This window comes from Pelobates fuscus, chromosome 3, assembly GCF_036172605.1.
Source record: "Pelobates fuscus isolate aPelFus1 chromosome 3, aPelFus1.pri, whole genome shotgun sequence".
NCBI lineage: Eukaryota > Metazoa > Chordata > Amphibia > Anura > Pelobatidae > Pelobates > Pelobates fuscus.
In genome coordinates this window covers 54,410,645-54,425,411 of record NC_086319.1, presented here as the reverse complement: position 1 = coordinate 54,425,411, position 14,767 = coordinate 54,410,645, and the positions used below count along the sequence as shown (strand labels likewise).

The 14,767-nt window shown below is 44.9% G+C and overlaps 1 protein-coding gene across 1 annotated transcript in view; it reads right to left on the bottom strand.

Moving 5' to 3' along the window:
• Positions 1 to 14,273, bottom strand: part of HMGA2 (high mobility group AT-hook 2) — a 70,985-nt gene extending 56,712 nt beyond the window's left edge. The window contains exons 1-2 of the mRNA XM_063445139.1: positions 13,865 to 14,273; positions 11,702 to 11,791 (exon numbers count right to left, since the gene is read on the bottom strand). Of these exons, the coding sequence (XP_063301209.1) occupies positions 11,702 to 11,791; positions 13,865 to 13,969 (195 nt within the window). The 5' untranslated portion in view covers positions 13,970 to 14,273. The remainder of the gene's footprint in view (positions 1 to 11,701; positions 11,792 to 13,864) is intronic.
• Positions 14,274 to 14,767: the final 494 nt, after the last annotated feature.

The following is a 14,767-nucleotide window of genomic DNA, read 5'->3' as shown; positions in this document are numbered from 1 at the left end:
TCAGAAATCCCCTCACCACTGTTTTATGGGCTGCCCATAACGTTGTGGGGGATATGTCAGGTGTGTCATTCTCTAAAAAGTAACGGGTCAATTCTTGCTGTATTGCCGGCTTTATTTGGGGATCTTTAAGCAGGGAGGCATTCAGCCTCCATTTCCAGGGGGCACGTGGGCCGGGGAGTTTTAAGGTGAGCGCAATGTCGGCGTGGTCAGACCACGAGATTAGGTTAATGTCTGCAGTTTTAACCCATGGCATGACTGTTGGGCTGACGAGGAACATATCTATCCGGGAGTACGTTCCGTGTACCGCCGAATAAAAGGTATAATCCCGCCCACTCGGGTGCTGGATCCTCCAAGGGTCCAACATTCCCGTGCGGTTGAGGAAGTTGTGTAAGAGTTTGTCCTGTCCACCTCTATTCTGCGATCTAGGGAGGCGGAGCCCACCTCCCCTATCGGCCGCCGGGCATGGTGTTGCGTTCAGGTCTCCCCCTAGTATTACATACCCCCTAGGAAGTCCCAAAATCAGCGCTTCCAGTTCCGTCCAGAATTCTTTACAGGGGGTGTTGGGTGCATAGACATTAATCATATGGTAAGTGGTGGCGTGAAGCGTGCCCGTAAGGACCACGTACCGGCCATCTGAGTCAGTGTGTGCCTGGGTGATATTAATCGGACATTTCTTGTGTATTAGTATTTCAACCCCTTGTCTCTTGCCTAGCGTTCGGGAAGCGAAGGCTCTAGTGTAGATATGGTTTTGGAGCAGTGTCTTTGAGGTGCGCGGTAGGTGGGTTTCCTGGAGGAAAGCAATGTCTGTTTTCTGCCGCCGGAGTTCTCGGAATAGGAGTCTACGTTTTGTGGGACTATTGAGCCCCCTCACATTGAGTGAAGTGACTTTGAGTTCCATGTCGCGTTATTGGGTGACTAGTCTGGGTATAGATCCCAAGAGGTGCGGGTTTTCCCTACCTCTAGGCGCAAGGAGATTCCCACCCCCTGTGGCAGGACCGGTAGGGTGGGCGGGGGGGGGGGGCAATAAAACGGTATGTGTTCCACCAAGTGCGCCTTAGTGTACAGAAGCACAGCTCTCAAATAAAGTGAGATAAACGATAAAAATTAAACAATCAATATATAACAAAATACTATACAGTACTATACAGTTGTGTTACAACAAGGTATCACGTTGTCCAGGTCTTACCAATTGCCGGGAGCTATGGGGGTGGGCATCCACCGCGTCGAGGGGATCACCTCTAAACGGGGGGGAAACACAGCCGAACAGCACCCCGGCAATGCCCAAGCCCTAGACATATAATCCCGATTTATCCGACTATGGGGGTCAGCCAGGGAGAGCAGACTGGGGGGAATCGCGGCCCGCCACCCGACCCACCATCCCACCCCCCCCCCACCCCCGCCGACCATAGCGCCCATGGCGCCGGCAGAAGGGGAGGAGGAGGCAGGAGGGAGGGGGAGGAGAGCATCCCACACCGGGCACCCCCGGTGGGCGATCCCCTGCCTCTGCCAGTGTCCTATGCCTTAATATGAGAGGTAGTGGGTTCTCTCTACCATCTAGTGAACGGGAACTGCCGTGTAGGCCGAAGCGGGTTAGGCCCTACCGGGCCAGGATGTGTGCCCTCTACATGTCCCCTCTCTCCCCTTTTTCCGTCCTCTTCAAACTTTGGGCCTATGGGGACGGCTGTAGGGCTCCGAGCCGCGTGCCAAGACGCCCTCACAGTTTTAGGTGGCGCTGTTCGCGTTGCCTACCAGGGTTCGTTTTTAGTTGTCGTGCATTTTAATAAACAAACAAACAACGGGGACCAGGTGTAAGGGCCTTGCGCCCGTACGTCCAGTTTCAAATTTTGAACAGGGTCTATTCTGACACGAGTACCCTTAGTTAAGTCGAAAGGTGCCTATAGATGTACACACATAAACATAGTATTCCATACCCATTTGTGTCTCTGTATTTAATTTCCACCCAGGCTGCGTCTCCGTCTCCCAGCACCCCTGGCTGCTGCGTGTCCTGCCTGTCCAACCTCCTCCCCACCCCCAGCTAGGTAGTTACGGTCACTGGCACGACACCCCTCTCCCCCCCCCCCCCCCCCCATCCCCAAACAGACCCTGTGTATATTAAACTGGTAAAGGTAATCAGACTGTGTCAAGCATAAAAGACAGTGCTGAATAAAAAATAAACACCAGACACCGATGCCCTCATATCATCAGGCAGTGGGTGACAACTTGCGTGATGCCTGATCCCAGGCCACTGTGGTGTCAGCTTGTCCATATCAGTCCTGCTGCTGTTGGCTCCGGTCTCCAATCTCTGGGAGCATGGAAAGAGCCTCCGGTCCGCAGGTCGGAGCTCGGAAGTCCGTTGGCAGTTCAATGCCCAGGTCAGACAGGAAGGTGGGTATATCCATCGACGGCAGCAGTATCGCCGGCTTCGGACCCTTGAACACGAGGATCTTGAAGGGGTATCCCCATGCGAAGCGGAGGTTGTTGTCGCGGAGCAGGTCAGTGACTGGCTTCCATTCTTTTCTCCTGAGGAGGGTGGCCGGCGCCACATCCTGGTAAATTTGGAGGGAAACCCCTTCATGCATGTAGGGCGCCTTTCTACTGTGCCTGATTATGGCTTCTTTGGTCTTGTAGTAATGGCACTTCATGATGACATCTCTGGGGGGGCTATTCTTCGGTCCTCTGGCCCGTAAGGCCCGGTGGACTCTGTCCACCAGCCAAAGGTGTTCGGGGATACCAGGTAGGCTCTTCTTAAAGCACGTTATCAGAACCTCCTCGAGGTCCGTCTCCTCCACCGTCTCCGGTAAGCCACGAATACGGAGATTATTTCGCCGTGAGCGGTTGGAGACGTCCTCTAGCTCCAGCTCTAGCTCCGTGATTTTGTGTAGGAGCTTGTTGGTGAGGTGAGTCGTTGTGTTATGCGCGGTCACTATGGTGCCCACTTGCTTCTCGATGCTGGTCGTGCGAGCCCCAATGGCGGCAATCTCTGCCTTCACTTCCGCTGCCGTACGCTTGATTTCTTCAGCCAGGTACCCCTTCACCTCGGCCAGGGACTGCAGGATAGCGCTTGCTGGTGCCTCCGGCGAGGTGTCTCCAACTCTCCCCGGGCGCATGTTTTCCGATGCCCCAGGGCTCGAGTCCGAGCGAGCGCCGCGTGCTGGAGGCCTTTGGGCCGTTAACATGTCCGCCACCGATGGTGCTTCCTTAAGGTTCTTCTTGGCGGGCTTGCGGCTGGACATTCGGTCCCGTGGTCCGCTAGCTATGCGGGTATTACGGGATAGGGTCTGTCGGTGTAGTCTTGGGACTATAGCGGATTACAGTGCCGTTTAATTGAGCATCGGGGTGCGGAGCTCGCGCTCTATGCGGCCATCTTCAACGGCGTTCAGACCACGCCCCTGAGCGAAGGTTCTTTTGATGCCTATAATAACCCTTTAATGGAAGGACAGCATTAGGAGACATAGCCACTTTAGTGATATGAAGCAGTTACAGTGCCACTTTTAAGGAGCAATCCAAGTATGATAGCCACTACAGCTTATTGCAGTGGTTATGACGCAAAATAACTTTAAAGTGCAGTCTCTAGTTAGTATGATATCCTTGGAGTTGTTTGGCAAAACCTGAAGGGGGGGGAGCTTTTAAAAGTTGGTCATGTTCATAACACCAGCAGAGGTCAATACTTCTCAGAGATACACTGGATTCTATGCTTCTCTAGGATCAAAGGATCGACAGAGTGCAGAAATTTCCCACGTGTCGCAGGTTACAATAAATCTCAATAAGAAGAATCTGAATCGACTAGAGATTGTCAAGCATGATGATCCCATAATGTATGGATCAGACTGTAGAGAGGAGACGGTTTAGCAAATGTGTTAAGGAGGTAACGGACAAGAGACTTTCAAGCAGGAATAAAATACATTTCACCAGCAGATTTCCCAAATTAAAATCACTCCTTTCAGATATGATACAAGGAATGAGACTCTGGTTCATGATAAACACAGATCTCTGGATCCAGTTTCAAATTTAGAAATCATTTGTCTAAGATTTTTAAAGAATTTCCACAGCAGAGGCACCTTTTAAAGGGCAGTATAGTCACCCAGACCTCATTGAAGTGATCTGGGTGCAGTGTCCCAATCACACTTAGTCCTCGCTCGCCGTGCATGCACGCTGCCCCCCCCAGCCCTGTCAGAGGAGTGCAGACTGCCATCGGCACTGGAATCCGGTTTGTAACTAAAGAGTTTATGAGCCGGGTGGGGGACACACCAGAGGTCTCCATAGAGTAAAGCAGTGGTTCCCAAACCAGTCCAGGATTTAGGGATTACCCAGTTGTCCAAGGTGTGTTCTCCCCCCCCCCCCCCTTTCTAAAACCATTTTAGACAACTGGGTAAACCCTAAATCACGAACTGGTGAGGGTGCCTTGAGGATTGGTTTGGGAACCACTGGTGTAAGGAATCCAACTTTATAGAATACCTTCATCAGTAAAGTGTCTCATTGTAAGTACATATCTTCTACTCAATAGAGAGGGGCCAAGAAGAATATAGACAGCATGTTTATTCTGGCCTCGCCTCTTTTTAGAGGTTGACATTCCAGAACAGTCTACATCTTAATAGATTATTTCCCACTCCGGTTGAACCGGTGTGTTTGCATGGCTGTTAGAATTTGAATGATCACTCCTGTGGCTACAGAACTCTGATGACACGTTATCAGGCCAGTCAGGTTACACGTTGTAATGGCAGATAGATAGACGGGATAACTTGAACATGCAAGAATAATTGACCCTGCTGTGCTTCTTGATATTGGGGTAGAGAAGGAGCTCTCTGTAAGAAGAAGCCACTGAGCCTTCCCTGACAAGATTTACAGAGTTCCCATAAGATCACAGGCCTCCATGGGATTTCAGCAGTAAACTATAAAGGGAACCAAAAACAGTGATACACAAGCACATTTCTAGAGACAGGTATTCTGGTTTTGAGCCATTAGGAGAACCATGAAAGGACAGCAGTGACAAACAAAGATAAGAATTTACCAGGTCATGACTACAATTAAACAAGTTAGGAAATAGGACACCAATGGAAGATTGGTGTCTAGAGGTGGCATGTGTTCCATATATAGAAACTTTCAAAAATAGTCTACTTCTAAAATGTTTGGATACCTTTGGCAACAAGCAGATCACAGTACTTCCAGTGCTTCCAAGGATGGGACATCACAGCTTCCCTCTCCTCTTTTAAGTACATTTAATAATTTTAATATTTGCAGTGGACTAGTTATAACTACCCCCCAGAAACAATCCCCACCCGTTGCCCAATAAGAAATGTCAGACCTTGTTCTGTCGGGTAAGGGCAATGGCCACAGCTTTATTAATTAATCAATGCCAGCAACTATTCACCACTGTCGGCTGTTGGGATGCTTCACCAACAGACAGATCTTTCCCGTTGTCAGGGTGGTGGTCCGGTGCCCGGAACCCAGACACAGTGTCCAGGCGGCAGAGCATGGACCGGGACCCAATATGCCTGATGTTAAGTGGGAGTCTTCAGTGTGGAGGTGGATTAGCAGGGTCACCGCACGCCCCTTGGTGTTGAGCACCAGCGTTTGTGCAGCCACATACCAAGACCCTGAATCAGCTTCAGCGGATACCAGGAACTAGGAGCTTGGAAATTAAGCAGACCTCCCAGGAGCTGAATAGGGAGGCTCTGCAGCAAGATTGTATCCAGTACTAGAAACAAGGCTAGACTAGAGATGGGCACCAAACATGAAAACAAGACAGAACTAGTAGAACCCAGAACCAGAGAAGGATAGTAAGCTAAACCCAGAACATATACACAACATGAGGAAAACAAACATAACATGGGCATGACTAGACAGGAGTGTACATGGACTGGGATACAAACTAAAACAAGACAAGACAAGACAAGACAACATAGGCAAAACAAGAGGAGAATTAACCAAGTACTACATATGAAAATCATGGGGATTTAGTCACACTATATGATCATACATTGCATAAGCCTGCCAACAACGCCAATGTACCCCATATCTGGCAGGTCCTACACTGCCTAATATATGCTAAAACATCCTAAGTAGACATATGTAGCACTTACCAGCAAGAAAGGGCAGAAGCTTTGAGCAGCTGCCTGCAGGGCTCTGATACAGAAAGGAATGATGGAAAACAAACGGGTGTGGCAACATAAAACAAACATTTAAAGGAAACCTGGAGACTGGGAAATCCAGGAACCAACTATAGGAATGAACCCAAGAAATCCCAGCATAAAGAAAACCAGACAGACTAGAAACCAAAAAACAAGGAAAACTAAGCAAGAATAGCAAAAAGAGTACTGGATACCAGCAGTCAAGTCCAGACATCAGAACAGATCATGACACCCGTTAAACAATAAGTCCGGAGCAGCCTGCCCCCGCCATCAGCTCCCGGCAGGCCACTTCTCCCCAAGTCGACTCGGCACCTTCTTCCACTTATGACTGCGCTGGCCAGGACTCCCGCCACCGCAATGATGACGTTAGTTGCTATCCCTCGTCCCTGAAGGCCAGTGTTAAAGATGTCCAACCCGATTAAGTTGAGATGGACCCTGTCCCTGCGCATTAAATTTAGGTTGTCGCTTTCCAACTCCACATGTCTGACCACCACTCCTTCCAGCCGCCGCACAAATTTCCCCACTGTTATATTGAGCTGGTGCTGGCTTCTCTCCAACCAATGCACGCCCGCACTACCAGGGGACCACTTCCGACCAAACCACTGAGATCTGAAAAAAGTGCTAAACACCGAGCCAGGTTGCGTGGATAAGATCTACTGTCCTAACCCGCCCTAAGTTGTTACCGCCAGCGTGAATAACCAAAATAACTGACCCCAAGACAAATCTGCGCAGCGCAACACACTCTAGATATTCTTGCTGCCATAGGAGACCCCTAATGCCCCTCCATCTAACCTGTGCTACCTCGAAGGCAAAACCCAAATTCCGTCCATATGTGCGTTCTTCCGCTCGATGAGCGGCCCAATATATGAAGGAATGTCCCACTATGCAGACATAACGGGGACTTGAACCTACAACAAGAAGAACATTACAACAAATGAGGCCTAACGTAGGACCTAAAGCACCCAGATTCCCATCTACCAATGCGCTTAATCTCTGCAGCCGAATAGCCCAGCAAACTCGCCTGAGCAGCGACTCCAATCTGAAAGGAATGTGCTGAGTACCTGTGAGCATCCTCCTCCCAGGAGGACAACGCCCTGAGTAACATTGCAGTGGATTAGTAACCCGCCCAAATGCACTAACAGGGGGCCACACCTCTCCGACTGAACGCACCTCCGAAAGGCACTAACCGGACAGACGTCGCCCTAATCCGTACCTACGCACCATGAGACTCCCGCTCCGTCTTGAACCGCCGCACAAAGATTTCCACCGATGACGCAGACCACCGCACCTCAGAAAGAGACAGTGGCCATTTAGGCGCCACTAACTCACCCCCCCAATGGAAAGGCCACCAGAAGGAAGGGAGACGCGAACTCTGATGCGCAGACAACGGGCAAAGCCGACAGTATACGCCCCAGTGTTTCCGCCAAGATAGGGTGACGGCAATCCGGACCTGTATCCTTTAAAGGGCACACTGTATTTTCACACTTGTCTGTATAGTCAGAAAGCATTAACGAAGACGCACAAAAAAGCAAACAAACATGTTTATTGTACTAAAGAGGATGAACTTTTACTTTTGTTTCCTTTGACATTTGTGTGCGCTTCCCTACCTTCCTCAGGCCATGAGGTAAGAAACCACAGTGTGTTTGACTTCTGATACAGTTGGGTGGTGGCGAGGAGCTAAACTTTAAAAAAAAAAAAAAAACGGCATTTATACCAGTTTGATTATATTTTTAACCAGGCGACCCTCAAGTAACTTGGCACATCTGGTCATCTCTTGTGGGTTAGATGTATGCAGCTCTAGCCTACATTTGCTATATATGGTTTCAATGGATTTCCTCCTTTAACAGTCAAAATAGACCACCCAGAACTACATAAACTAGTCAGCACAATATATTTACATCAGTGAATCATTTTTATTAAATATATGATGTCTGTATACCTAGATTAAGTATAGTCAACATCGGTAGATTCAATTATTTTTTTATAGATTTTAAATATGTACCAAAAGAGAATGAGTTCCCTTCTTTAAAAACACATGATAAAACACTAAGTAGTAATTGTGGCTAGAGGTTTGGCTACATGGATTTATTGAACATGAAAATTCAGACATACACTGCATGTGTTTCCACAATGAGAAATAGGGGGTAAAAACAACATTCCATACAATATTATCTCAATGGATAAAGTGTCAAATAAACCAGCTCGCCTATTAGAGAAGCTAATTTAGTTAGTAAATGAATAGTCTAGAATATGTGCATGCATTTTAGGGTTGTTGTTTTTTTAGCCAAAATATCAAAGCCGGAGGAATAGGTTTGTTGACTTTATCCATTTTTGGCTATTTTTGCCTAAATTTGAGGTTTTCTTATCAATTGCTGCTTATTCGGTTTAGTAAGCAACCCAGACTTGTGTATTCAAGTAAATGATAGATCTCACTTGATTGGGATCAAGTGAATTTGAAGGGACAAACAAAAAGAAAATGTCACTATATCTCTAACTTTGTGGAATTGACTAGGTAACTGCGAGTTCAAGATATACAATGTAGAATATCAAAGAAGCGCTCATATGAGACATATAGTGCAATATCCTTTCTTCTATAGCCCCAAAACAAACCTTAAACCACAAATATATAAATCCACAAGTAGATTCCAGCTACATAGGACTGAAGCATATCCATACATATAACCTTACAACCAAAATAAATATTAAAGAAACATATATACAAATATAAATGCATACTGCCCTTAAAGAGAGAACATTTTGTAAGGGGTGTACTGGAATATGCAGTCACTTATATCGAATACCCCCAAAATGTCATGGTTTATTAATGGAGGATAAAAGGCAACTGATTTTTTTTTTTTTTTTTTTTTTTTATAAAGGTATTGGTGACGGTTTCCCCAGTTTCCCTCTTAGAAGAGAGCTCTATCTTTGGTGGTCAGAACTCATCTGTATAGATTTCTTTTGGTTGCAAGAATTAATTGATATACACAAATGGATATTCTGTATTAATATTGTATTTACATATAGCTGCATTCATATATTTTACATCACAGAATTAGAATGCTACCTATGTGTGCATTATGGATTACAGTTTAAATACAAAATGATACATTTGTAGCCTTGCGGAGAACGGATTTGGACTTCAAAAACTATTTTGACTTTGTTCTGTCTGGTGCCATCTCAGACCACCTTTTAGAAGATGAGCATCCACCTTTTACTAAATTGTTTAAACCCAACCTAGCCGTGCTGGAAACTTGTCTGGAGAGACCCCCCCCCCCCCCCAAGTTTGGAAATTTGGCTATTGTGGTAATAAATTTGCCAATCCATTGGGATATTTTCCAAAATTCTCGCTTTAAAAGTAAATAACCAACAATAGCTGTGCTGAAGTGTGTGGAAACTTTTTTACCCTTACCCGATTCCAGCGCAAATGTCCCTCTGCGCGGCATTGAGCTCCTCCGCCACCAACGTCAAGCTAATGGTGGGGGAGTATAATGCGCATTAGTCCTTCCACATAGGAAAGCAATGAGGCATGGCTTTTCTATGGGGATTTTCGAGACGATGGGCGTCCTCGTGCAAAGCGTAAGGATGTCCAGCGCTGTTTCACGAAGTCAAACTCCGTGAAACCGCAGGATGCGCCTCTGGTGAAAAGCCTTAACCCTGCAATGTAAACATTGTAGTTTATCTAAAACTGCACCCAGACCACTTCATCTTAATGAAGTGGTCTAGGTGCCTATAGTGTCCTTTTAACTATATTGGGCGCTTTTACCTTAATTTACCTTAAAATCCGCGTTTTCCAATTTCCTTAAAATTACGAGTTTGCTCAACTAAAGAACATATTCCATGATGTATGGTTAGATAATTAAAGTGATGTTTTTCGTTTTTTGTTAAAGCAGAGGTTAGCATTATGATAAGGCAGCTTATCAGTCACTAAATAAATGCAAGCACTGGCACAGTTTCTTTAACATGCAAAATATTGTTCTTGGAAAACATCAAGGACAGCTGACTAACAAGAACAAAAAACACATCAAAACAACCCCACAAACAATGAAAAGTACTCAAACTGCAAAAACATTTAAAAAAAAAAAAAAACAATTTATTTAAAAGGTTGATTATTGGCAGATACAATGTCTAATACTTTAAGGAATTTCAGATTTTGGATAGGTCATTTGACTCCCAATTATTGTTTTCATGAATGCCTTTTTACTTTTGCTGGGTGGGTTCTGGAGGTGCAACTTTATACTGTATTATATTTTGTTAACATTGCTGTGCATTCCAATGATCTCACGAGCAGAGGCCACACACACAATTCACCTCTCTGTATGGTTCATCAGGAAAATGCAAAGAAAGCTATGGATCCATTCTGCAAATACCAGATCACAGCTAAAGAAAATTTGGTAGATCTTCATAAAAGGGAATTTAAAATGTATTTAAAATTTTAAAAAAATAAAAATCATAATTTGCAAAGAAAATATGAAAATAAAAAATATATATACATAGTATAAAATATCTATATTAGATTATCCTTTGAAACATTACTTTACTAGTAGCTCAGTAAAACAAGTCACATAACTGCTCATCCAGAGATTTGTAGACTAGGAAAAAAAAAATACCCCACACACACACACACACACACACACGACCTTAGATGCCCTCTGAATTTAGAAATGCAAGTCAGATTAAGATGAATACACTTTTAGAACAGACATAAATGTATCTACACTCAAAACATATTATATTTCATACACAGCAAATCCTACAGAATGGATACCATGATATACATACACATGGACGTATATCAACTGGTCTTAAACGTTTACAAAGCAAAATCCGATCGGCATCTAAAACATGTATATGCAATCGTTGATTCAGAAATAGCAATTATATTGATTACAGGACATGTGTTAATAGTGTCCACTCAACATTTAGGGTAATGAAGAATTAGAAGATAGGTGAATCACACAAACATTTTACAGATGTCTTCATGGCTCACTATTATAACAAAAAAACAAGTTCTACTTATTGCCTCCTAAAACCTCTATATTACACATGAACAAAGAACACTTTTGGATTTACACTACTTTTTCTATTTATTTATTTTAAACAGTTTACAAAACTATGAACATGCATGTAAGGTTTTACACGTTCTTGTTCTCCTTAAAACTGGCATAATTGCATTGGGAGGAGGGGGATTGCCATTCAATAGCAAGCCAGACCTCTGAATGATGATTACTTATATGCATGATTTTATTTTTAACATTCAAGAAGTGAGAGGTTCCACAAATGCAAACCATTTGTGGTTCATGGAACATCTATTGAATTTTTGCAGACTATGTGGGAAATCCACCGGTTTCCTCCTAATACAGAAGGAGCATAGTCATTCACAACAACTAATCTAAAGTTACCAACATGTGCTGCGTTTGCTTTATGATATATTTTTGATCTAACAAAATCCACACAACATGAACAAACCTTTATGGGTCATGAGCATTGAGGAGCACTCAGGTTAGAACAACCACAGAGAACACACTGTGACCACACATTCACATGGTACCTGAACATGTTTATTAAGACCTCACCTTTTGTGCGGATTTGGAGGGACTTTTATTTTTGCTTCCCTTGGGTCTTCCTCTTGGTCTTTTAGGAGAGGGTTCCCCAGCTACAGGCTCCTAAACACAGAAATAAAACTTGATAAAGTGGAAAGAATGCAATATAGGGAAAAAAATGCCCTTTGATTTCCAAATGCAACTTAAACCTTTTTTTTCCTGTAGTTTACTACAAATCCAACGACTTGCAGGAAAATAAACCATTTGCACGTTGAGATAGGCAATAAAATGCTGTTATGCACTTAAAATTGATTTTTTAAAGTTGACCTGTAAATACATTAGATGTATTTAAAAAAAAAAAAAAAAAAAAAAAAAAAACAACTCTATCCTGAAATGCATGCATTCACATTTGATCAAAACAAACCTTTAAAGACAACTTCTGCATAACAGAGTACACAAGAAGAATGTACGTGCAAATCAGAAGAAAAAAAAAAAAAAAACAGACGAACACCTTAGTCATTTTTTTTTTCTTAACATAAAGTAATGTACATATAAATAATAACATTTTTCTTAAAAAAAAAAAACACACTGCTAGGCAGAGAGCCCTTTTAAAGCACCCTAGGGGCTCTCATTTTTAAGAATGAATGGTTTGGATAGATTAGATTGAATCACGTGGAATGTGGTTTTGGCAGAAAATATGGATTATCAAAGATAAATACTATAGTTGTGCTGACTAGAGAAGATGACTTGACCCAATGTTGTTCCTATGACTGCTTTATCACTTCCTAAAAGAATAAGCATAAAAAAAACTAAAACAAAAGAAAAAAAAAAAAACTTAGGTTTCTGATTTTCTCCTTTATTTTTTTTTTTTTTTTAATAATTATATAAATCAAAAGGTTCAAAGCAAAACAATAAGAGCGACTACAATCGCTAGTGATGTTGATAGAAATTAGCTGTGGCCAAAACACCCACACGTGCTTCCAATGGACGTGTTGGGCTGTTTGTAAAAAACACTTTATTTATTAAAATGCCATTACCAAATATTGAGAGATCTAATATGGGTAAAAAACACCCATCAAATGCACAGACTGAGATCTAAAAAAAATAGCTTGCATTCGCACGAAGGAAAAAAAATTAAAATAAAAACACTTCCAAGAGGCAATGCAAAACATTTTCTGTAAATAACAAAATCATTCGAATAGCCACCCACACTGCAAGGGTTAAAGGATTTGCGTTTTCTCGTGATTTCAATGCTATGTAAATTGACTGATAGCTGCCATTGTTTTGAGTGGAGCTATTAAGGGATACAATGAACGTTCCAATATAGAACGTGCAGAGATCCGGTCTGTGTGCAGTGTGGGCGCGGGGCTGAACTCATCCACAAAGCCAGAGGCTGTTGGGATCCGGGGGCATATCAGGTCGGTCTGCTCTATGAGCTGCCTGCCGGCCGGCATAGCCCCCACCAGCGGAGGGAAAGCCTCAGTCAGTTCATGGAGGAGACCCCCGAGAGAGCGCACTGACTCACATGGTGCCTGCTCACACAATGCAGATCTGTGTGTACACGGCGTGGCACTGGACTGGGCACGATGCGAGGGATTTTATGAATGGGAATTTATCAGGGTGCTAGTGGCGGGTGAGCAGGAGTCGGGGCACAGGCATAGAGCGCGCATTAAGGGGGTGCAATAGCCTCCCTGCATGCTTGTATATGGGGTGCAAGTGTACAGCTGTGTGAAATGAAGGGGGTGCAACTGCAAGAGTCTATTAAGGAGTTCATTGTATGGCTGCATGGTGAGGGTACGGTATAGAGTGCAGCTTCATGCATTGGGGTGCTAGAGCATGTATGAGAGTGCGGTTGCATGCATGGGAGGTCAGTGTGGTAGTGCTGCAGCATGCATGGGGTGCTAGAGTATGTATGAGGGATCACGGCATGGAGAGAGCTGCAGCATGCATGGGAGGTCACGGTGTGGGTACAGCAACATGCATGGGGGTCATGGTATGGGAATGCTGCAGCATGCATGGGGGTCACAGCATGGGAGTGCTACAGCATGGGAGTGCTGCAGCATGCATGGGGGGTCACAGCATGGGAGTGCTGCAGCATGCATGGGGGGGTCATGGTATGGGAATGCTGCAGCATGCGGGAGGGTCATGCCTCATTGTGTGCGGTTTGTGAATGGCGGCTGAAGATCCAGTACTGACTTTTTGCGGTTTCCGGGGTCTCCCTCGTCCCCTCTTCGGTGATTGTGAAGGGGAGGCAGGCTGCTCCACCGAGGAGGACTGGCGGGCTCCTTCCCTCGAGCTCATGCTGCGCTCAGCCCCAGCGACTTGCTGCACCTGGAGGAATCCACACGAGGAGCCGTCCGGATAGGGTCCTGCTAGTGCCCGGGCGAGAGCGGGGTTCCCCCTATACAATGAGCAGCAGGGGGATGCTCGGGGCAGACCTGAACAATGTGTGATCTGACCGGATTAAGGACAAACTAGGTCATAGGGCACTGGAGGTAACAGTGACACCCCTTCCTTCCCTACACTGGCTCCAGCAATAGTGTTAGCAGAGCTTATTTCAACGTATAAGTATTGCTATATGCCCACACGTGTGTGATTGGGGGTAAGGGAGGTCTTGTGTTGGTGTGAGTAGGGCATGTGATACAAGGCCAGCCCACGGATTAATAAAGTGGGATGGGTCGAAAAAAAAACACCTTTACCCGTGGGTGGAAAAAATAGGAGGAGGCAGGGCGAAGGAGCCAGCGATCAGAGGCTGGAGCCCAGCCAGATAGAGCAGACATCCAGCAGCACTGGGGGGAGAGGATACATGGAGACAAACCCACGTGGCTAGCAGAGTGGCCTTGAGCCAGGAGAGTTTAAAGGGACAGCCTGGGGAATCCCTGACTCTCTTAGCATCATCCTAGTGCCCATCGGCCCACGTTTCACCTGTAGGTGTGTGTATGGGTACACCTGGATGGATGAATGATGCATAGAGGATGCTGTTTGAGCATACATGGATTAAATGTGTATATGTTGATTAATAATAAATATATATAATGTTGTATTATATTGCAGTAACACAATGTTTGGTCTGGTGGAATGCACCAGTTAAAATGTCGG